The sequence below is a fragment of the Thalassophryne amazonica genome, chromosome 2 (genome assembly GCF_902500255.1).
Source record: "Thalassophryne amazonica chromosome 2, fThaAma1.1, whole genome shotgun sequence".
Classification (NCBI taxonomy): domain Eukaryota; kingdom Metazoa; phylum Chordata; class Actinopteri; order Batrachoidiformes; family Batrachoididae; genus Thalassophryne; species Thalassophryne amazonica.
In genome coordinates, this window is record NC_047104.1 from 7,128,831 (window position 1) to 7,153,024 (window position 24,194).

General features: G+C 41.2%; 2 protein-coding genes across 2 annotated transcripts in view; both read left to right on the top strand.

Annotated features, from left to right (window-relative positions):
* The first annotated feature begins 1,658 nt into the window (after nt 1-1,658).
* On the top strand, nt 1,659-12,447 carry LOC117501736 (cytochrome c oxidase subunit 5A, mitochondrial-like). The gene is made up of 4 exons (XM_034160697.1): nt 1,659-1,805; nt 8,029-8,145; nt 9,968-10,089; nt 12,028-12,447. Exons 1-4 carry the CDS (start codon nt 1,733-1,735, stop codon nt 12,139-12,141), a joined length of 426 nt encoding a protein of 141 aa, XP_034016588.1. The 5' UTR covers nt 1,659-1,732; the 3' UTR covers nt 12,142-12,447.
* Nucleotides 12,448-15,055: 2,608 nt separating this feature from the next.
* Nucleotides 15,056-24,194, top strand: part of fam219b (family with sequence similarity 219 member B) — a 9,675-nt gene continuing 536 nt past the window's right edge. Inside the window, exons 1-6 of the mRNA XM_034183473.1 lie at nt 15,056-15,247; nt 16,371-16,476; nt 19,948-20,041; nt 20,133-20,216; nt 21,424-21,475; nt 22,655-24,194. The exon at nt 22,655-24,194 is cut by the window's right edge and continues 536 nt beyond it. Of these exons, the coding sequence (XP_034039364.1) occupies nt 15,173-15,247; nt 16,371-16,476; nt 19,948-20,041; nt 20,133-20,216; nt 21,424-21,475; nt 22,655-22,804 (561 nt within the window). The 5' untranslated portion in view covers nt 15,056-15,172 and the 3' untranslated portion in view covers nt 22,805-24,194. The remainder of the gene's footprint in view (nt 15,248-16,370; nt 16,477-19,947; nt 20,042-20,132; nt 20,217-21,423; nt 21,476-22,654) is intronic.

Below are 24,194 nucleotides of genomic sequence, written 5' to 3' on the forward strand. Positions count from 1 at the left end.
AGACTGAAAGAACTGAGAATTAAGCAACTAAAATTGGGAGGCTTGTAAAATACGAGCTGTTTGCATCCGTGGAAGTCAGAAATTATGTGAATATTTGGATGTAGATGCAGGATAAATAATGATTGCAGACACAAAAAGTAAGTTTAATAATTACACAAAGCACAAAGGTATGCCAGGGGTCAATACACGAATAAAGAAAAATATAAAATAAATAAATCTAAAATAGATAATCTGTCAGCACTTTAGAATATCAAGAGTCTTCACAGCTTTAGGGTTTGACGATGACTGAATCGAGACTTTGTAATCTTGTAATTCAAGCAAGTAGAGTTTGAACAGGGGCTTTTTTTCCTGAAAATTTACATTTATGAATATGAAATTTTGCAAATATAATTAAGAAATTTAAGAGCTAAAATTCTTTCTTTTTAGAGTTACATAATTATAGAAACCAAAAAGCACATCAGAGTACGTTAAACAGAAGCTACCAAGAATATATTAGACAGTATAAAGTGAATCACATCTTTCCAAAATGCAAATGAGTGCGGTCATCACTCTCTCGAATCAAGGCACTCTAGTCTCACTAGCGCCACTAGTATGGCGCTAAATTCAGGCCAAAAGTTTTGTAATCTGAAAATAAAAAAAGATTGAAAAAATTAATTTTGAAACTGAAAATTCAATGTTTCTTCTTGAATTTTCTAATCATTTAAAAAGTATTATCAAAATAAAAATAAGTGTAAAATATATATTTTTCAATTTAAATTTTTTTTGATTCAGCTCTGTAATTATTTTGATCAAATAATTTATTTTCATTCATATTTCTTTTTTTCACTTCCAGATCTTATTTTTATCAGTTTCAAACTTTTGGCCCCATTCTGGCGTGGAAGAGCATGGCTTCGATTGAGAGGGGTGTGGAATTGTGAGTGACAGGATAGCAATTTGATCAAAATAATTACAGAGCTGAATCAAAAATATATTTAAACTGAAAAATATATATCTTACACTTGTTTTTATTTTAATAATACTTTCTAAATGATTATAAAATTCAAGAACAAACATTAAATTTTCAGTTTCAAAATTTATTTATTTTTTATTTTCAGATTACAAAACTTCTGACCTGGATTTAACTCCATAATAGTGAACCCTCTCGTTTTGGCCGAACAACTATCCAGTTTCTGGATATTCTGTGTTAGTATGTGCCCGCGGCCGACGTACTTGATGTATTCCTGCGCAAAAAGTAGTTCCCAGATAATTATGAAAATTACTTAATTAATTATAGAATTTACCAGTTATAAAATTATAAAGATAACTGAAGTTTGAAGAGTAGCCATAAGAAATATTTAAGAAACTTAAAGTTTATGAGCAACTTCACCTGTTATTGCTCAATCACATTGTAAACATTGACAGATGGAGTTTGATGCGGAAGAGTTCAGAAAGATACGATTGGAATGGTTTGGCTACCATTTACAGTTGGCGATGAAAGACTTGGATGTTAACTTCGTGTTAAAGTCAGAACAAAAAGCTGCACTGAAATAGATCTATCGAGGAACACACACATTTTGTATGTTGTCGCTCCAACGAGAGCGCCACGCTGGGCGCAGTGTGTGTTGCAGCACTTGGGAGTAGTAATATGGCGACTCGAGGGCTGCCGCTGGTCGGATGCCTTCGTTTAGTCACGTGACCCCCGTGTGTTCGTCGTGTCCTCGTTAGATTACAGGCTAACTGCTGCGGCGTTAACATGTTCCGAGCGGTTTTCCGACTTTCAGGCATATCGGGTCCAAGTTTTGTCCGGTTCCGAACACGCTGCTCAGGTAGGAAAGTGACACCTGACACATTTTAATTAATGGGCATCCTAGCTTTTTGTCGGGTATTTGGACCAGGATGTGTAATTTGTCCTTGGACAAATTACTTTTTTCCACATCTGCACCTGTCCTTAAAACGGTTTGTTGATTAATTTAAACAAAGATAAAAAATGAATTAAAAAAAAAAAATTCCGACCTTTGGCTGACCCCTCCGGTGAGTCAGGAGAGTCACTAAGCGCAGTTTATGCGCAGACAGTTTGTAGTCTGTACTTAAAATGAACTAACTAATGAACTGGCAGCTCCAGACATTTTTTTCTGCAGGTGTTATGGGGGAGCTTGGTATTTTTATGAGGGTGATATGGACTCGTGTGGCGACGGCTCTCTGCTAAACCTCTGCCACATTCACAGGCGTGCATACACATAAACCACATTCTGATCTGTGACAGTCACTAATGACTAGGGACGGGTATTGATAAGGTTTTATCGATATCAATGCCATTATTGATTCTGCTTATCGATCCGATTCCTTATTGATTCCCTTATCGATACCTCTTGTGAATTTTGTACTAAAAGTAGGCTTTACAGGTTTTCTATGTATTTCATTGAGTCTTAAAGTAAATAAATATGAAATTGGTCACTGTATCCTTGACCTCTGGACATAAATAAAAATAAAATGGTGTTTCGCATTGAAGTTATTAATTCCGACTGGATTATATCGTTCTAACTTGACTCATCAGAGAGCCGCACAGCGTTTGGAGCTGTGTGAACAGAACGGAGGACGATTCTCGTTTCTTTCTCCCACCAAGACAGGAGTCCCAGTTAGTAACTTTAATCCGCACAAAAGTGACTCACGATTATTCAGGGATATTCAGGGATGAAAGTGGTGAAAAACAAAAAAGCTGAAACCCAAAATTACCCCCCAACACCACCTGCACAAAAATGTTTCAATTCTAGAATTTCTGAAATGCAATCTGGGACTATTCCAGACAATAAACTGCAGTGAGTGCAGCATCCATTTAGTGAGAAAACCCCCCCCACAACTTTCCTTATTCAAAATCATTCCAGTAGTATTCTGCTCTTACTAGCATGCAGCAGTTTTCTAGTTTGGCAGATAGTTCTGGAGGAAATCACTGAAGAAATTAACACATTGAAAATATGGTTTGACCGAAAAAAAACAAAAAAACAAAAAAAAACCTCATTAAACTTAAATAAGACAGGGATGAAATGGACGTGTAAGAGTGACTAGGTGTTCACAGGAAACACTTATTTATTTCTGTATGTATTTACGTATTTATTTATTTCTGTATGTATTTACGTATTTATTTATTTCTGTATGTATTTCTGTATTTTTTTTATTTCTGTATGTTCATTGTTAGTTGGTTTTATATTTTCTGTTGTGTTTCTATTCAGGTTCTTTTTTGTCTCTTCCTCTAAAATTGTATATAATAACTAATCATTAGATTATTAATATATAACCAAAAATAAATTTAAAAAATATTACAATTTGTAATAATTTGACTCTTTTACGACAACAAACGCTTATTATACAGAAAACAAATGCAGTCGAACGTGATGACAGCTGCAACTGCCTAATGCTAACTTTAACATTGAAAATGCCGTAGACATGCTAACGCGTTAGTATCGCTCACGTTTTTAAGTTATAAAATACATCTATCAACTGTTTCAGAAGACCATAACAGGTCAGTTTAACATAAAAAAGGTAAATAATACTCACAGACGTATGCTCTTTAGGGTTTTAGCGAGGGAAAATTAAGATAAAGCGAAAGGAAAAAAATTAATAAATGAAGCAATAGATCGAAGCACTGCTTCAATCTGCGAACCACTGCTTCGATTGGTTCAAGGTTCAAAGCAAAGCCGCGCTGCAGAGAAGTTGATTACGGACCCGCTGCAGGGTCCGTAATCAATGCAGAGAAATGATCATTTTCCTGACAAACACCCCCCAAAAACAACGGCCACTCTAAAGGACCGATAACGGGATCGTTAAGCAAAAAGCTTATTGATGTCGGTGGATTGAATTATTTCTTAATGATACCCGAAAGGAACCGGTTCTCGATACCCATCCCTACTAATGACATATAGAATGACCAAAATCACACACACAAACCTAGGCTACTGTTCAGTACAAATATTCACAGACCTACACATGTAGCCTAGAGCCTAAAAATGCTAAAGACAGGCAGAGAGAAAATCTTTCACCTACCATTGATGTCTTCATAACAGCACAATGCGCCTGTTGTTGTGGTTAAGAGCAAAAGCATCAGTGATTTGGTTCCTGTCCAGAGGCTGTGTTCTCTGAGGGGTAATTGCCAGGAGTTACACCGGGTCACTGGTTTGTGTGTGCTTTCTGCTGTTTCTCAGGTAGTTCTTTAGGTGACACAGACTTCGCTTCTTTCCAATTCCACTCATGGATATTTGGGCAGCAAAAACTGAACCATTTCAGCAACTTGAAACTACACTCACTGCAGTACGACATCATCATCATTGATCCTGGAAAAAGTCATCTTGGCTTGACTAGTGTAACTCCCTGCTCTTTGGGATCTCTGGAAAAAACCTTCAAAGGCTTCAATACATTTGAAACAGTGCAGCTATATGAGAGTATATGAGAGTACGTAAACAGGAGCACATCACACCTATACTCCATAACCTTCACTGGCTCCCCATCACCTACAGAATCCATTTTAAGATTGCTCTCATCACCCACCAATGCATCCATGGCAATGCCCCCACATACCTCAAAGACCTCCTCACTCCCCACATATCCTCCCGTTCCTTCCATTCATACAACACTCTCCGTCCCCCTCACACCAAACATCACACCATGGGAGACGGGACCTTCTGTTCAGCTGTCCCTCATATTTGGAACTCCCTCCCTGACCACCAGAGGGTGCCACAAACTGTGGAAGCTTTTAAAAAGCCCTCAAGACGTACCTGTTTAGACAGACCTCACACAGGTCTCAATAATTTGAATATGTTGCATCTTAGTCTTTTTATTGTAGCCAAGTGGTTAATGCGCTTGGTTTTAACAGAGAAGGTTCCGGGTTCAAATCCCACCCCTGCCACATTTCTCCATGTAATATGGAGTTGTGTCAGGAAGGGCATCCTGCATAAAACCTATACCAATTCAACATGCAGATCCACCTTGGATTTGCTGTGGTGACCCTGAGTGCAAACAAGGGAGCAGCCGAAGGGACTTACTATTATTATTTTTTTAATTTATTATATTCTGGTGACTGTTTTATCTTAAGATTTTAGGTTTTTATTCCCTTGTTTATCTTTGTTTTTTTTTCCTGTAGCACTTAAGATTTTATTAATGAAAGGTGCATTATAAATAAAATTTGTTATTATCATGACATTGTTGAACGTGATATCATTGAATCTCACATTACACTCATCTTGTGTAAAACAATCAGTTCTGTTGATGAATATTTATTTTCTTTTATGAGTGGAATATTTATCTAATCACATAAATCTGAAAATGTCATAAGTGTCTTACTGTGGAAAACTGAAAGAATGATGTCCTCGCCCTGCCTCTGTAACATGATGTTAACAGTGTAATTTAACAGTCTAATTTAGCATATTATTATCTTTTTCTTCTTGGTGGTGGTGGGACAAAGTGCTGACATCATCCAGCTGAGAAACTCACCCAGAGCAGACAGACGCTGAGGGGCTTCTCTGAAAACTCTTTCAAAAAAAACAAAAAACAAAAAAAAAAAACAAACAAACAAAAAAACCCTTAACAAGTAACTTCCATCATAACGAATTAACACATTTCCAGATGTCATCTTCCTAAAGAAGGGTGTCATGTGGAGAACAGTTTTCATCTGGGTGCACGGGCCCCTCCTGCTGTAGCCTTCACCCACTTGCCTCAATTCAGATGACGTACTGCTTCATGTTTAGTGCACATAAACAATGTCAAATGTATATGTGTTGTCTTTAATTCTGATGTGTGTCATTATTACGGTAAACAAGTAATAATTGTGGATTAATTGCTGTATCTTGTCTGAGGTAATTGGAGTGTAAATGTAATTTCATTGTTGTTGCACAGTGACAATAAATCTAATCTAAAGTAATATTCTCCATTTTTTTGTAGAAGCATTACAGCGCTACATACAGGTCTGGCATATGTACTACAGCATTTTCACACGGTTTCACTGGATCTGTGAGAACGGAGATATTTATTGAATGGAGCACTTTTTGAAAATGACAAAGAAAAAGATTGTATAGCAAAAGTTTAGTTTCAGTGTGGACAAGGCCTTAAAACATGGGATTAAATTAAAATAATAAATGAGTAATTATTTTCTTGGGGGTGCTATGGGGTGCTATGACAAATCCAGGGGGAGCTCTAGCACCCCCTTGGCACCGCCCATGCTCTGTGCTCACATTTGACACTGGTGTTGTAATGTGTTATCAGTATTTTGTTTATATGTGGAACTAGGTTGGATAAACAGAAATACTTTACACAAAAAATAGAGCATCACAGTGTCACAAGTCAACACAAACTACTAACGAGGATCTAAAGGGAAACGTGGATTCCCTGAAGATCCAGATGAAATCTTGCAGACTACTGCCTGCTCAGTGCCTGTGATTAAATCTGTCCAGACTCAAACATCAGGCTGCTTCTCAGGAAGGAATCTGGTCAGAGGACTTACAGACACGAATACAATGAACAGTCCAAATGGAATGTGGGATTTCTTCTGCATATCGACCATGAAAGTTGCTTCCACAAGAGGAAGTGTTTATCTGAGGGCTGTCTGAAAAGCATCCAGAGCAATGGTCGTGCTGGGCTTGATAGAAATTCCAGGCTGTACAGGGAGCTGAGAGTAATCATGTGACTCCCTATGGTCTAGTGACCCTCGGCTTGTTTCCAGAGGCATCAGTTCCTTCGTCTGTACCTTCACCTCATCCCACTGCAGTTATGGTGGATGACTGAGTGGTCCTGACAGATTCCTCTTGTACTGTCACATTGAGCCTGCTAATTTGAGCAGTTGTATCAGGCAGATCCTCCACCATTGCCAGGGTTCTGTTAGCTGATTCTCCAGTCATCTGTGAACCGCCAAATGTTGGTGAGATGCAGAGACAGTGAAACAGCAAGTAGGTGTCTGGAAAGCTTTGGGGATCTGTGGCATCAGAACTGATCTCCAGGCGGGTTGAGTCTAGATACTGTTGTCCTGGCATTGCAAAAAATCTTTGCTTCAGTCTGGCAGATAGGTATTATCCCTATGGACTGGAAGAAATGACTTATTGTCCCACTTTGGAAAGGAAAGGGTGATTGTATGGATTGCAGTAGTTACTGTAGTATTACACGGCTGTCTGTGCTCAGAAGGATCCTTGCAAGGATTATTCTAAACAGGATTCAGGACCATTTTCTTGCTGCTCAGTGACGAGAACAGTATGGCTTCAAACTGAACAACTCGCTCAATGACCAAATTTTAGCTCTCCAAATACTCATAGAACACAAACTGTGTTGATTACCTCAGAGTGTTTAATTCAGTAGATCTGAATGCTCTGAGAATTCTTGAGCTTGCCAAGAAGTTGATATCAAGGCTATCTATTAACATAAAAAAACAAGTTGGTCGAAGTTGGCCATGTTCCACAGCAGACTGTACTTGAGGTTATTGAAATGGAGCAATATCTCCACCAAATGTCCACCAATACCTGGTGGACATTTGCCATTCATGAATGTGCAATGGAGTTTTGCCAAGAGCTTTAGTATACAGATACCATCCAGTGCAGGGGCAGTATCTGAATTTTCCCTGCTGAAACCTGACATTTGTCAGGGATCTGTCCTGGAGTCTGCACTGCACAGTGCTTACCTGGACTGTGGGTTGGGTTGGGTTGTGGAAACCACTGGCTTAGATTTGGGGCTTTTATCAGGTAAGGTTAACTGACCTTGACTTAATGTTGCCGTGATCTTTGCATAATCAATGAATACCCTGATTGTAGCACTTGTGAAACCGAGTGATGACTCACAGTGTTTGGATTTATAACTGTTCTGGATAGAGACTAAGATCCCTGCTTTCAGTGATTTCTGAATTTAGTCATCTCTATGCAGTGAAAGTGTTGAATTTGTAGAGACTTTCACTTATCTCAGCAGTGACATTTATGTCTCTGGATCCTTGGCCTTTGAGATCCAGAGATGACTGTGAGGTAGGGATGTCCCAGTATGTATGTATAGATAAATTCTTCTCCATGTCTGCCTGGTGTTTTCCAGCTCCTCTGGCCTTCAGAAGTTACTCCCATGGTCAGGTGGAAACAGATGAAGAGTTTGATACCCGCTGGGTCACTTACTTCAGCAAGCCGGACATCGATTCTTGGGAACTGAAGAAAGGTGATGATGACTGTTTATCACATTTTATTGAACTCTGTACTACTGTAAAATACTTTTGAATCCTCTGTGAAAGATGTCAAGGCTGTCTTCTCCACTCGCTCCATGTACAGATTGGCCACAATGGGGGATATCGGAGACCCCATCGCACAACCATGAATCTGCCTGTAGCAATTTGGAGCGAGTGGAGAAGACAGCCTTGACGTCTTTCACGGGCATCTCTCCCAGTCACTGGTTCAGATATGTTGATGACACATGGGTTAAAATCAAGCAACAGAAAGTTGAGGACTTTACAGAACACATCAACTCGGTGGACGCCAATATCAAGTTCACACGTGAGGATGCCAGAAACAACCATTTAGCCTTCTTGGACTGTGATGTTACGATTGGAGAGAACAGGCAGCTCCAGACAGGGGTTTACAGAAAACCAACTCACATTGACCAATATCTGCTCTTTGGCTCAAACCATCCCCTTGAACACAAGCTCGGGGTGATCAGGACTCTTCAACACAGAGCCCTACAGGTGCCCACAACTGCAGAGGGAAGGGCTAAAGAACAACAACGTGTCTGGTAAGGCCTCACAGTATGTGGGTACCCACGATGGTCCCTGGATAAAGTGCAGAAGTCCCAGAGAACAAAGAAACCAGATAGACAGGAGACGGAGACAAGAAGAAGAGGAGCGTCTCTCCCTTGTTTAGCAGGAGTAGAGGAAAAACTACAGAGGATCTTCAGACAGCACAAAATCCCAGTTTACTTTAATCCGGTTAACACCTTGAGACAGAAATTAGTTCACCCTAAGGACATGATCCCTCGTTACAAACAGAGCAATGTAGTGTATTCTCTCAGATGTCAGGAAAACTGTAACGAACACTACATAGATGAGACTAAGCAACCTTTACACAAAAGGCTATACCAGCACCGCAGAGAGGGCGCCAGTGGACTTCAGCCTGCAGTTCATCTCCACCTTAAAGACACTAACCACACGTTTGAGGACAAGGAAGTTAAAATATTAGCCAGAGAGAAGAAATGGTTTGAGAGAGGGGTCAAGGAGGCATTCTTTGTGAAACGTTTGAAACACAGCCTTAACTGGGGAGGGGGTCTGAGACACACTTTATCCCCTGTTTACAATGGGGTACTCAGGTCAAAGGAGTTTCAGTCTTTTGTTCATGGTAATGAGTCATTCACATCATCAGGAGAGTCATCAAGGGAGCAATCAGGAAAGGCATCCATCCCATCATTAGGAGGGACAGCTGCCCTGTCATTAGGAGAGTGCTAACTAGAGCACAATAGTTGCTAATTAGAGCTATTGTTTAGTCACTTGCCTATAGCAGTCTGCCTCTCAGTAGGAGAGGTCTGGTTAGGTTTAAAACTCCAGCTTTTGTTGGTTTCTGTCTATTCGTCTCTACAAGAGTCAGACAGAAGTCAGACTTCCAGAGCAAGAATTTTAGCTGAGGAAGCTTCTGCGATTTGAAGCGAAATGTCCTCGCGTCAAGCAACCCAGTCCAGTCGAAGATTCAAGCTTCTCTACTGTGGAAACCACCTGGACAACTGAGAGCCTACACAGAAGTTTTAGAAGTTGTGATGGTGACCTGGCACTTATCATTGGGTATAGACATAAATATGTGACACAATATTTTGTGGTATTTTTGGTGGTGTCACTGACCTGTGGCCAGTGTGAAAATCAGTTAAATAAATTTGCCCGTTCATAACACTGAAAACATTCATTCACTTGAGATGAAAAGCTTAACCTACTACATATTTGACCATCTAAAAATGTTGTGAAGACCCTGACTGATAATAATGCAATAATATTTTTGATCTAAAGGCATGAACACCCTGATTGGGTATGACCTGGTACCAGAGGCCAAAATCCTGGATTCAGCACTCAGGGCTTGTCAGCGACTGGATGACTTGGCCAGTGCTGTCCGCATCCTGGAGGCGGTCAAGGTGATGGAGCAGAGCTTCCTAACCTCACAGAGACTGGTAGAAAGCACTTGACACTACTAATAGTTCCTTACAGTAATGACAGGGTTAACAACGGCAGTGGTGATGGGGCTAATTACAGCAGTGACGAGGGTTAATTACAATGGCGATGGGGTTAATTATAGTGGGGACGGGATTAATTACAGCAGTGACAAGGTTAATGACAGTGATGATGGGGCTAATTACAGCAGTGGCGGGGGTTAATTACAATGGCAATGGGGTTAATTATAGCAGGGATGAGGTTAATTACAGCAATAACAAGGTTAATGATGGTGATGATGGGGTTAATTACAATGGCGATGGGGTTAATTACAGTGGTGACGAGGTTAATTACAGTGGTGACGGGGTTAATTACAGTGGTGACGGGGTTAGTTACAGTGGTGACAGGGTTAGTTACAGTGGTGACAGGGTTAGTTACAGCGGCGACAGGGTTAATTACAGTGGTGAGGGGGTTAGTTACAGTGGTGACAAGGTTAATTACAGTGGTGACGGGGTTGGTTACAGCGGTTACGAGGTTAATTACAGGGGTGACAGGGTTAGTTACAGTGGCAACGAGGTTAATTACAGGGGTGACAGGGTTAGTTACAGTGGCAACGGGATTAATTACAGTGGTGGCGAGGTTAAATACAGTGGTTACGAGGTTAATTACAGTGGTTACTAGGTTAAATACAGTGGTTACGAGGTTAATTACAGTGGTTACGAGGTTAATTACAGTGGTTACTAGGTTAATTACAGTGGTTACGAGGTTAATTACAGTGGTGACAGGGTTAATTATAGTGGTGACGGGGTTGGTTACAGCGGTTACGAGGTTAATTACAAGGGTGACGGGGTTAGTTACAGTGGCAACGGGGTTAGTTACAGTGGTGACAAGGTTAATTACAGTGGTGACGAGGTTAATTACAGTGGTGACGAGGTTAATTACAGGGGTGAGGGGGTTAGTTACAGCGGAGATGGGGTTAATTACAGTGGTGATGAGCTTAAATACAGTGGTTACGGGGCTAATTACAGTGGTTACGAGGTTAATTACAGTGGTTACTAGGTTAATTACAGCGGTGACAGGGTTAGTTACAGTGGTGACGGGGTTAATTATAGTGGTGATTGGGTTAATTACAGCAGTGAAGGGTTTAATTACAGCAGTGACAAAGTTAATTGCTATGGCGATGGGCTTAATTACAGGAGTAACAAGGTTAATTACAGCAACAAAACGGGGTTAATTACAGCGGCACAATGGGGTTAATTTCGGCGGCGACGCGGCCATCTCTAATCATGTTAATAACCAGTTATAACGTTGTTTGAATACAAACGTCCTGTCCAGCACCTTCAGTTCGTTTATGGAGGCTCTTGCTTGACAACAGTGGAATGAACATCATCTCCACACATATGGTGATGTGGGCGGGGAACCAGTGATGATGAAGAAGAACTGATGCCTTAATTGTTGCTAATAAGTCTAAAACTGTCGGTCGTTAAATTTTTAAGGTGGTGTTTTTTTTTGTGTGCTTCTTGGGTGGATCCTAAATCCGGAAACATTTGGAGACGTCTGGGAAATGAAAACATGACTTATTATGCAGATTAATGCATTTCATGATGTGTTTGTCCATAATTAAAAATAATCTTGTCAAAGATGTTTTAAATGGGGTAATTTAGTGTAGTTTTAAAATAAATCGTTTTGTTTCCGACCGTATTTGCTGTCTTAAACGGCACAAAAATAACGAAATCGTTCTTAAAACTGCACTAAATTACCCCATTTAAAACATCTTCTACAATATCACTTTAACTCAAAAATACATTAATCTGCATAATTAGTTTCTGAGATGTTTCCTGGTTTTAAAATCTACCTGCTTCTTGAAGCTGCAAGTGAGATTTACATTTAATGGATTCGTCTTCTTCTTCGTGTGTTTGTAGGACAAAGCAGGTCTTCACAAAAACATCTATCCATACCTGATCCGCGAGCTGAAGCCCACCCTGACAGAACTTGGCATCTCCACACCAGAAGAACTCGGCATTGACAAATTATAGATAGTCGAGGTGAGACAACGTGATGCAGGCTGAAGGACGTCTTTAGCATGAATCGGGCTCTAGCAGGGCTCCAAATTAATGTTACTCCTCACTGTCCCAAATTCTACTTTCTTTTGTCCCCGACTGAACCAGAGAAAAATATAAATCTAGCTTACGAACCTTGTTTTCATAACTTGCTTCTGAACACTTAGTGGAGAAGCTTGAATCTTCGACTGGACTGGGTTGCTTGACGTGAGGACGTTTCGCTTCAAATCGCAGAAGCTTCCTCAGCTAAAATTCTTGCTCTGGTAGTCTGACTTCTGTCTTGACTCTCTGGTAGTCTGACTTCTGTCTTGACTCTTGTACAGTTGTTCTCTATAAGAGTCAAGACAGAAGTCAGACTACCAGAGAGTCAAGACAGAAGTCAGACTACCAGAGCAAGAATTTTAGCTGAGGAAGCTTCTGCGATTTGAAGCGAAACGTCCTCACGTCAAGCAACCCAGTCCAGTCGAAGATTCAAGCTTCTCCACTATGGAAACCACCTGGACAACTGAGAGACTACACAGAAACTTCTGAACACTTAGTTTTATTTTAACTCGTACACACACACACACACACATTTTAGGAAGCGCTTTAGTCCATGGGCCAAGCAGGTTTTCGGTACCACTTAAGGGGAAAAAAACGACACTTAGAATCCAGCCTCAGTGTGTCATGGCCTACACAAAAATGTATGATAGCCATCCCAGGGTGGTAGCTGTAGCCAGGTAGGGGTCAATGTAGAATTACACAGAGGTCAAACTTTAAAAATGCTCCAATCATGTTGAAAACTATATCACATTACTTGTCTGATCATAACGATTTCAAAAAGGTATAGTTTGGACTATCTATGATGGAATGTTCTGGAGTTATGGGGTCAAAACAGCAAAAATGGTGACAAAGATCAATTTCAGTTTGTACAGGGGTCAAAAGTTAAAGTTGCTCCAATTTCAGTAAAAATTATGCAAATTATTGTTTGGGTTAATAGGGTTCTAAAAAGGAATAGTTTGCACCATCTGTCATGCTTAGTTTTCATGTTACAGGGTAACATATGTCATAGAATTCAATGGATGTTGACCTTGTTTGACCTTTACTTTGGAGACAAAGCATTCAACACAGTCAAAACTATTCCATTTATTGATCCTTTTAAATGAGACAATGAAGCTTTGACTTGAAGGACAGAAATACGTATTTTTTAACCACACGTTTGCGTGCGGTGCGTCATGAACCTTGTTGTGCACGAACTTGCATGTTACCATGGAATTCCATCAGAGGGTGCGTTAAGGTACTCGGACCTTGTAGAACCTGTAAGATTTGCATGCTGTTAACCCAGTGGTTTACAAACCTGTTCCTGGAGTTTGCATGTTCTGTTCGTGTTTGTGTGGGTTTCCTCCGGGTGCTCCGGCTTCCTCCCACATCCAAAGACATGCAGGTTAAGTGCACTGGAAACTTTAAATTGTCCGTAGGTGTGTGTATGGGTGTTTGTTTGTCTCTGTGTGGCCCTGTGACAGACTGGCGTCCTGTCCAAGGTGTACCCTACCTCACGCACTATGACTGCTGGGATAGGCTGCAGCCCCTCGTGACCCTTAATTGGAGTAACGGGTATAGAAAATAAGTGGATGGATGGATTATGTAAATCTGTTTAAAAATAAAGACAATTAGGCAAACTGGTGGTTGAGGTTTTTTTCCATTTGACTCATTTTGCAGTTTGTGTGTGTGTGTGTGTGTGTGTGTGTGTGTGTGTGTGTGTGTGTGTGTGTGTGTGTGTGTGTGTGTGTGTGTGTGTGTGTGTGTGTGTGTGTGTGTGTGTGTGTGTGTGTGTGTGTGTGTGTGTGTGTACGCAGGTGGATTAAAGATTATAAATCTGTAAATCATTTCAGACCTGTTGGCAGAAATCAGCAATGGTTTGAGGTCAAACTGTTAAAAGGAAAAAAAAATCTAATTTGAAATCATTCCTATGGCAACATTTTTTTTTTGTTTTTTTTAATAATTTTATTTTGGTTTATTTATTACTTTTTGTATTTTCCTAAATAAGTACCAATTATCACTCACTCACTCATCTTCAACCGCTTACTCCACTTAAGGGTCATGGGCAATTATCAATCAGACTTAAGAGCTTTTAGGAAAAAAAAATAACATGATCCAGAATGAGCAGAATTATTAAGTGACCATATAGCCTGTTGAATGAAAAAAAAATTATATATATATATATATATATATATTTCCATTGCGTCATCAAACGTGAAGAATGAGTGTGGAAAATCGGCTAAGCTGGGAAACCTGTAACAGATTTTTCAGTAATAAAAAAAAAAAAAACTTGCAATAGTGAAACTGACTCCAAAATAATTTCCTAATAAAGTTTCTGTTGACAATAACAAAAACCACACACTGTTCATTGCACGCCTCTTTTACTTTGAAATTTTTTAACAGGAAGAAGCTTTTATTATTACATCAAATCCATAAAGATGTTTTAGGTCGAATGGATGTGGTTGAAAGCAGGAAAGAGTAAGTAGTTGGCCCGTCTCAGGATGGGCCACACAGGTCTTAATAAGGATCCATAAACAACCAATAGGAGTCTGTCCCAGCTGTAACCAGCTGGAAACTTTATCATGCTTTTATACAGTGAGGCGAATATTGAGCAACGGAGGAGACTGTCCACGATACTGTGCAGAGAGAATAAGAACATGACTCTTGGAAATCTGCTGCAAAATCCATCACACATCGTACAAAAAGAATTATTTAAATATCTAAAGAACACTGGATTACTTCATTGCATGTAAACAAATGCTTATGGCTGCCAGGAGCTAAGGTTTTGTAAATCTCATTGATCACTCACCAGCCCGGTAGGTGGCGGTAGATGCACCTCAAGCTGGTGCCGTCCGCCATTGAATTCGAAAGAAGAAGTTGCTTTTATTATCTATGGTTGTCAATGTTAGCATCCGTGGCTAACGGAGTGCTAAAGATAAAGTCTTTATCCCGGTTTGTTGTGGAGTAAAATGCGACACCAGACGACAAGATGATGAGCGACAACACGGAGAAGCCAGAGAAAAACAAAGTGATGGGAACAGCGCAGGAAGCACAAAGTTTAACGGTAAGCTCAGCTAACGCTGGCTGACTAAGATTAACTAGCCGAGCCAGTTTGTGAAAGGTTTCTGAAGCTAAGCTAACTTGCAGCAATTTACATTTGTTTAATTAAAGTTATCAGTTAATCTGCCTCATCATTTTTTTTAGAGCTCATCGGTAGATTGTGAAATGTGCCACAGTGTTTCAGCGCACTTTGTTTGCATCAAATAATCATTATGTTAAAAAATGACCAAGTTATCACATTTAATAAGTGGTACAAAGTAATTATTAATGTACACAGCTGAGTTATCTAAATAAGTTTAAGACAACTTTAAAGTCAAACACAACAACAGTAATGTGTGAGTATGAAGGTTAGGACACACCTGGGTCACAGCCACCCAAACGGGTCACTGACCTTTGGGCAGGTCACTGACCTTTGGAAGAGGGGGAACTAGGAACTAGTGCAGTAATGACACAAGCAGTGCAAGAGAGGAATTCTCCTTTGGTCTCCTTTAAAAAAAAAATAGACTTATTCAGAATTCAGCCGCCAGTGTGCTCTGGAATACTTAAATCACTTCACTCTCTTCCAGTTCAACAAAGAGTTCATTATAAAGAGTCATGACCTGGTTCAGCTCCCTAGTATGTTTCTGACCTGCTCACTGGCTCCAGGTCCCATCAGACCTCAGAGGTCTTCAGACAGTGGTTTCCTGGTTGTACCCCGAGTAAAATCAGCAGCAAGTAAAAGTGCGTTTAGTCACTGTGGACCTTCCCTATAGAATGCTTTCCCTCATGGAAAAAAAAAAAATCTGCAAATATGCTTTCCACTTTTAAATCCAAACTCAAAACCTTTCTGTTTTGGCAAGCCTATGAGAAATGTTGATGTGTGTGTCTGAGTGCGAGTGCATGCAAGTGTGTGAGGCTTTAGCTTTGTCTTTGCTGGCGATGAGGAGAAATGATCTTGCAATTTTATTACTGGTTTGATTCTCATTTATTGTGAGTGCTGTGTCACTGTATTTCATTTTGTACATCTGTTTATTTACATTAATGATCATGGGGGAAGGGGGCGGGGTGGAGCCTGTCCCAGTGGTTACTGTGTAAGAGGCGGGTTACACCCTGGACAGGAAATAAATTTTGCTTTGTCTTAACCTCAGGTGCCCAGCAGCACAAGACCAAAGATCACTGATGGAGGGATCAGACCTGTGGAGAAAAGAGGACCATACATAATGTCCAGAGCTCCAGCCATCCACCTCACTCTACGTAAGGTTGAGTCTCGTGTCATCGGCCGAAAATTTATTCTTTCAGTTTTTGTTTGTATGTTTCTGAGGGTTCAGCTCATTGATTAATCTCACGCCTGAATACTTCAGTTTGTTTATATAGCGCCAGTTCATGTTATTTTAAAGTGCTTTTCACGAGCATCATACACTCAACAAAAATATAAACGCAACACTTTTGGTTTTGCTCCCATTTTGTATGAGATGAACTCAAAGATCTAAAACTTTTTCCACATACACAATATCACCATTTCCCTCAAATATTGTTCACAAACCAGTCTAAATCTGTGATAGTGAGCACTTCTCCTTTGCTGAGATAATCCATCCCACCTCACAGGTGTGCCATATCAGGATGCTGATTAGACACCATGATTAGTGCACAGGTGTGCCTTAGACTGTCCACAATAAAAGGCCACGCTGAAAGGTGCAGTTTTGTTTTATTGGGGGGGGGGGATACCAGTCAGTATCTGGTGTGACCACCATTTGCCTCATGCAGTGCAACACATCTCCTTCGCATAGAGTTGATCAGGTTGTCAATTGTGGCCTGTGGAATGTTGGTCCACTCCTCTTCAATGGCTGTGCGAAGTTGCTGGATATTGGCAGGAACTGGTACACGCTGTCGTATACGCCGGTCCAGAGCATCCCAAACATGCTCAATGGGTGACATGTCTGGTGAGTATGCCGGCCATGCAAGAACTGGGACATTTTCAGCTTCCAAGAATTGTGTACAGATCCTTGCAACATGGGGCCGTGCATCATCCTGCTGCAACATGAGGTGATGTTCTTGGATGTATGGCACAACAATGGGCCTCAGGATCTCGTCACAGTATCTCTGTGCATTCAAAATGCCTTCAATAAAATGCACCTGTGTTCTTCGTCCATAACAGACGCCTGCCCATACCATAACCCCACCGCCACCATGGGCCACTCGATCCACAACATTGACATCAGAAAACCACTCACCCACAGGACGCCACACACGCTGTCTGCCATCTGCCCTTAACAGTGTGAACCGGGATTAATCCGTGAAGAGAACACCTCTCCAACGTGCCAAACGCCAGCGAATGTGAGCATTTGCCCACTCAAGTCGGTTACGACGACGAACTGGTGAGGACGACAAGCATGCAGATGAGCTTCCCTGAGACGGTTTCTGACAGTTTGTGCAGAAATTCTTTGGTTATGCAAACCTATTGTTTCAGCAGCTGTCCGAGTGGCTGGTCTCAGACGATCTTGGAGGTGAACATGCTGGATGTGGAGGTCCTGGGCTGGTGTGGTTACACGTGGTCTGCGGTTGTGAGGCTGGGTGGATGTACTGCCAAATTCTCTGAAACGCCTTTGGAGACGGCTTATGGTAGAAAAATGAACATTCAATACACGAGCAACAGCTCTGGTTGACATTCCTGCTGTCAGCATGCCAATTGCACGCTCCCTCAAATCTTGCAACATCTGTGGCATTGTGCTGTGTGATAAAACTGCACCTTTCAGAGTGGCCTTTTTCTTGTGGGCAGTCTAAGGCACACCTGTGCACTAATCATGGTGTCTAATCAGCATCTTGACATGGCACACCTGTGAGGTGGGATGGATTATCTCAGCAAAGAAGTGCTCACTATCACAGATTTAGACTGGTTTGTGAACAATATTTGAAGGAAATGGTGATATTGTGTATGTGGAAAAAGTTTTAGATCTTTGAGTTCATCTCATACAAAATGGGAGCAAAACCAAAAGTGTTGCGTTTATATTTTTATTGAGTGTATTTTGGATTTGAATTGAACATGCGGGCCGTTTCACAGCATTTGGTAATTTTTGTGTCCTGGCTAAAAAGATGAGGGTAACCTTTTTTTTTTCGCCGTCAGTAATCAGTGCAAACATGATTTAGAATGGTATTGTAAAGACTTAACCCAATAAAGACCCCTGTCCATGATGAACAGTTTTAGTTTGATGAATTAAAATGATGCTGCAGATGAGTTTCCTCCGCAGGGTGGCTGGGCGCTCCCTTAGAGAGAGGGTGAGGAGCTCAGTCACTTGGGAGGAGCTCGGAGTTGAGCCGCTGCTCCTCCACGTCGAAAGGAGCCAGCTGAGGTGGCTTGGGCATCTTTTTCGGATGCCCCTTGGACGCCTCGCTGGAGAGGTGTTCCGGGCACGTTCCAAGAGGGAAGAGGCACCGGGGAAGACCCAGGACACGCTGGAGGGATTACGTCTCGCAGCTGGCTTGGGAACACCTCGGGGTTCCCCCGGAGGAGCTGGGAGAGGTGTGTGTGGATCGGGAGGTCTGGGCGGCTTTGTTTGAGCTGCTGCCCCCGCCACCCGACCTCGGATGAAGCGGAAGAAAATGGATGGATGCATGGATGGAATTAAAATGAAAGTTGAATGAAAAATGGCATTGTCCCAAAACCTTGGTCAGAAACTAAGTAGATTAGATTTTATAGAAGTTTACTGATCCCTTGGGAAGATTCCCTGAGGGAAGTTGAGGTTCCAGCAGCATTGTATAGCAGCACATGGGGTAAGAAGCACACAGGGTATCAAAAGTGAAAGTTAAAAAAAAGAGTGGAGTGGTATTCAGAGTAAATTCTTACATTTTTTTGAAAACATAAAAACCGATTTTAACTTGATTAGTGGTGTTAATTCACTCTCCACAACATTAAGTATGCAGTTCCCCAATAAGATATTCTTTTTTTCATTGTTACCAATGTCCTCCAAGGTATCATGTCAGTGCTGTTACCAAACAATTGGGTTTCTATTGCTGAAAAACTCCCTCAGTTCCTCACTTGGCCAGTAGGTGGGTCCCACTGTCTTTGACCTTGGAGAGAAGTTCAAACAGGTGGCCAGGAGAGTCTGATCTGTTGAACTTGGTAGGTTTCTGGGATATTTTGACCAGTATCTTTAATGGGAGTCTGTGATGTTCCTGAGCTACAAATTTTATTGACGGAGATGTTAGCATGCTAACTAGCGATACAAGAACGTCATTGTGAAAGACTGAAAGATTGAAATAAATCAAGCAAACTTCAGTTTTATTAAGAAGTCAAGCATGGAGAAAGAACTCAGTGATGGTGTTGGGTTTTTCCGTCCTTTATAATCTATCTTTAAACCTTGTGCACGTGAACACCAAGTAACCACTAGCTGGTCACGCCCTGGGAAAGCCTATCAAGCGGCAAACACCAATTGCTTGTTGTTGTTGAGTACGTTTAATTCAGTCATTTAGAGTGATTTGTTTGCACTTTGAAATGAAACAAAACCATTTTTAAAGTGGGTGTTCTAAAAGCCCAGAGGCTGAGAAGGCCTTTTATTGAGGCTTTTATTGGTGCTGTTCAGTGACACATCAGTGTTACTACGTTACCGTTTACGGCATTTTCTGTGGCATGGACGTATTTGACAGTGCAGAGAAAACCAGCTTCACCTGTTTGAACAGTCAGATACGCTGTGAACCGCCACATGAAGGTTTTCCTGTCATTGTTCACAGAGAAGCACAGAGAGATGATGAGGAAAGCACTGAAGAAGAAGAGCCTTGCATCAGGACCTCCTGTGACGCACCAGCACAGACAAGGTACCAAGAGGTGAGGAGAGGAAATGAGCACGCTGCTTTCTGTGCTGGGTTAATGACGTCTGAGAAGAATGTGTTGATCAGGATGAATGTATGTTTCTCAGTTTCAGAACCATGAAGTACAACAAAGGCTATGCTGCTCTGAGCCAGCGTGCTGATGAGAACTTGGTCACTCTGGACTCGGACAGGTGAGATTATTCAAGAATCCACATAATGACTGTGAATCAGAGACAGAGAAGAATTATATAAGGCACTTTCTCCAATGTTTTAGTTATTATGATAGATTAAGACAGTTTCCCTGATATTTTAGTTTTATTATCCAATATTAAGACCACTTTCCTGTAATATGTTTGTTTTATTAGATTAAGACACTTTATCTTAATGTTGTACCAGATCTGCTGTGGCAACCCAGAATGTAAACAAAGGAGCATCTGAAGGGATTTACTATTAAGACACATTTCCCTCTTATTTTAGTTTTATTATAACAGATTAAGACACCTTTTTCCATCCATCCATCCATTTTCTTCCGCTTTATCCGGAGTCGGGTCGCGGGGGCAGCAGCTCAAGTAAAGCCGCCCAGACCTCCCGATCCACACACACCTCCTCCAGCTCCTCCGGGGGAACCCCAAGGCGTTCCCAAGCCAGCCGAGAGATGTAGTCCCTCCAGCGTGTCCTGGGTCTTCCCCAGGGCCTCCTCCCAGTGGGATGTGCCCGGAACACCTCTCCAGCGAGGCCTCCAGGGGGCATCCGGAAAAGATGCCCATGCCACCGCAACTGACTCCTTTCGACGTGGAGGAACAGCGGCTCGACTCCGAGCTCCTCCCGAGTGACCGAGTTCCTCACCCTATCTCTAAGGGAGCGCCCAGCCACCCTGCGGAGGAAACTCATCTCGGCCGCTTGTACTCGCAATCTCGTTCTTTCGGTCATGAGCCAAATCTCATGACTATAGGTGAGGATCGGAATGTAGATCGATCAGTAAATCGAGAACTTTGCCCCCCTACTCAGCTCTCTCTTCACCACGACGGTCCGATACAGCGACCGCATCACTGCAGATGCTGCACCGATCCGTCTGTCGATCTCACGCTCCATCTGTCCGTCACTCGTGAACAAGACCCCGAGATACTTAAACTCCTCCACTTGAGGCAAGGACACTGCACCGACCTGAAGAGGGCAAAGCACCTTTTTCCGGTCGAGAACCATGGCCTTGTATTTGGAGGTGCTGATTTTCAAAAAAGGGTGCTGAAAATCAGCACCTTTTTCCTTATATTTTAGTTTTATTATAACAGATTAAGACACTTTCTTGAATATTTTAGGCGTATTCCGTTTTTCCATTTTGTCCATTTGTCACTTGAAATGTTGGGATTAGAAGTCTGAAAGCTGTTCTTTTCCTGACAGTGAAGAAGAGATTGATTTTGAGCAGTATTCCTCAGGATACTCTTCATCTGAGGTCAGTTTGCTCCTTCACACCTGCACAGGATCTCCAACACCAGTAGCACATCACACTGAAGCTTCATGAGGGCAAACATGGGCATCTTTTGTTTGGGGGGAGGACGAGGGGGCTTCTTTCCCTTTGGTTTTATTTTGTTTTTTTTCTCTCTGTCCTCATTTGGGAAGTTCTTTTGGTTCTCATGAGGTCAGAGGTGTTTGATGATGCTGATATCTCATCAGCTGTGACAGTTTGTCCATGTGGTGTTTCTCTGGTCATGATGCTGAGGACTCCAGTGGTTGCAGGGATAATCTCCCTGGATGGTTGCCATCCAGGAGACGCTTGCTCCCATTCGTGTCTTGAGCTGATGAGTTCTGATTGGGCCTCAGGGGAAAACAGGTCTTTGTGGACAGACGAGAGAAGCCAACAGAATTCCACCATGTGCTCCAAGAATTCCCTTTTTTCTCCAAATAAAACTGCCAAATGTCAAGAAATGCAGTTACTTTACATTTTGTTGAGATATTTGAACACCTGAGTTTTTTGTGCCAAAAATGGATGCATGTTCAACTTTCTGGCTATACAACATTCATTGCCAACAGCAGCCGTATTTGTTTTTATTTTGGGGGGTTTTCCCATGACATCACTGAGGATTCCCTGATGTTTCCGTCCTCCCTGCACAGTGAACAGTTGAGGCTGTATTTGACAACGCGATCATCTACCGATCCAGGTGTCAATGCTGATGCGACACAGTATTTATTCTCTTTAATTCAGACATGAAATGTGCTATTTCTGAATACATTTGTAAAATCAAAGTGTTAGTGGGACTAAAATAGTTGCCAGAAGTCAGTTTCAAAGTAAAAAAAAAAAAAAAAAATTGTTGAAAATGTTTTTAACGTTTCATCATGAACACGTCACAAATGTGGCTAACAATTAAAAACTTTTTTTTTAAAATGGAAGCTGTGAGTTTTTGCGTCTACTTTACTTTAATTTGTGCGTTCACATTTGTTTTTGTCAGTGGCGCCTCCGCCATATAATGTGTGCACTTGTTTTTTTGCCGATATTAAATAGAAAAATGTTCCAGAATAAACGTAGGAAACAGGATGGTTCTGTTTGTATTATTAACTGTGAACGCTGTAAATTCATCAACATTACCAGGTTCGTTCCCTTGCTTTTATTCTGAAAGTTGTCTCGGCTCTGCAGGTTCATCCCGATTTAAGCAGGCAGCTGCTGCAGGATGGATACCGTCTGGACGAAATCCCCGACGATGAGGACCTGGACCTGATTCCACCCAAAGCCATGAGCTCGGTGGTGTGCTGCTGCTATGATCGGCCGTGCTGTGTCCTTCAGTGACGCGGCCTGAAGAAGGAACACGAAGCTTCTCTCTGCTGCCTGCACTGCCTGATGACTCCCAGCTTCCCGTTCCTGCTGGACATCAGAGCATGCCTTATCCGCTGTGACCCCAAAGCTTTTTCATGTTCTCTTTGTCGTTACATCATATCTGCTCGAGATGGATTTTAATTTTGGGAGAAGCCCTCATTGACCTGCTTCAGGTTGTGCACAGCCTTCGTGCACATGCAGTGATTTAACCTTCCAGGTTTACAGTTTGGGTTTTCCCAATTAACAAGCAGAAGACAGGATGCTGTCTCACACCGGTATGAGAAGATACGTCTGATGTTTCTTTCTGTTGGGTCCAATATACGTATTTATTTTTAACATGTTTTCTTCAGAAAATGGCTCAGTGCGCATGAAGGACTCGCTTATTAATCATGGTTGTTTATTTTTCCCAAATTTCCAAAGGCACTATGAGAGCCGTTTAAATGCTTTGAGATGATTTGATTAACTTTATAGGATACAATTCATTCCAGAAAGCACTTTGAAGGATGAGTCCTGCTCTTATAAAAGGAGTTTAGATGAGTCAGTAACAATATCAGCATTTGTTTACCAACTTTTTTAACAAGTTAAAAAAGTTAAGTATACAAGCCACCTGGTTTCACTCCTTGAGAAGACTGCGTTACCTCATCTGTGCTGCGACAGCACATTTGTTACATTATTATATTTTTGCATTATTTAACAAAAAGGTGCAACAATATTGTAACACTGTAACTCTGTTATGAGTGTTACATTATCAGTGATGTCACTAAGGCCTCTTTGTGTGACTGTGAGTCTGCCAGCAGTCATCAGATTATCACCTTCTATTAACTCTTTTTTTTTTTTTTACTCATTATTAGATTGAGTGGAATTGCACATTCAACTAGAATTACATTGTCAAATTGTGATTATTGTAATAGTTCTTCCGTACAACAGATAGACCAGTTTCCTGCACATTTGAATGCAAAAAGTTGTTTTTTTTTTCTATTTTAGTTTTATTGTTGTTGTTAATATATATATATATATACATATATATATATATATTTTTTTTCAGATTAAACTGATCAGGTGGTATTTTTGGGTGGGGGTCAGCGACACTGAGACACTGTACTTCAGTTTATCTGCAGCTGTTAAGTTTGCTTCAAGTTACGCATTATGTTCTGAAAATGTCCTTGTAGTTATGAATTTTTATATATATACTTGCAGAATGTTTTTGTGTGCATTTTTATTCTAATGTGAAACTGAACTGGAATTTGTTACTTAATGCATATTTGGAAAACATTAACAGATGATTATCAATGACTAATCGCTCTCATAAGAGTTATTTTTATTTTATTTTTGTGGGTGCGTGCAACTGGATATTTCCTTCACA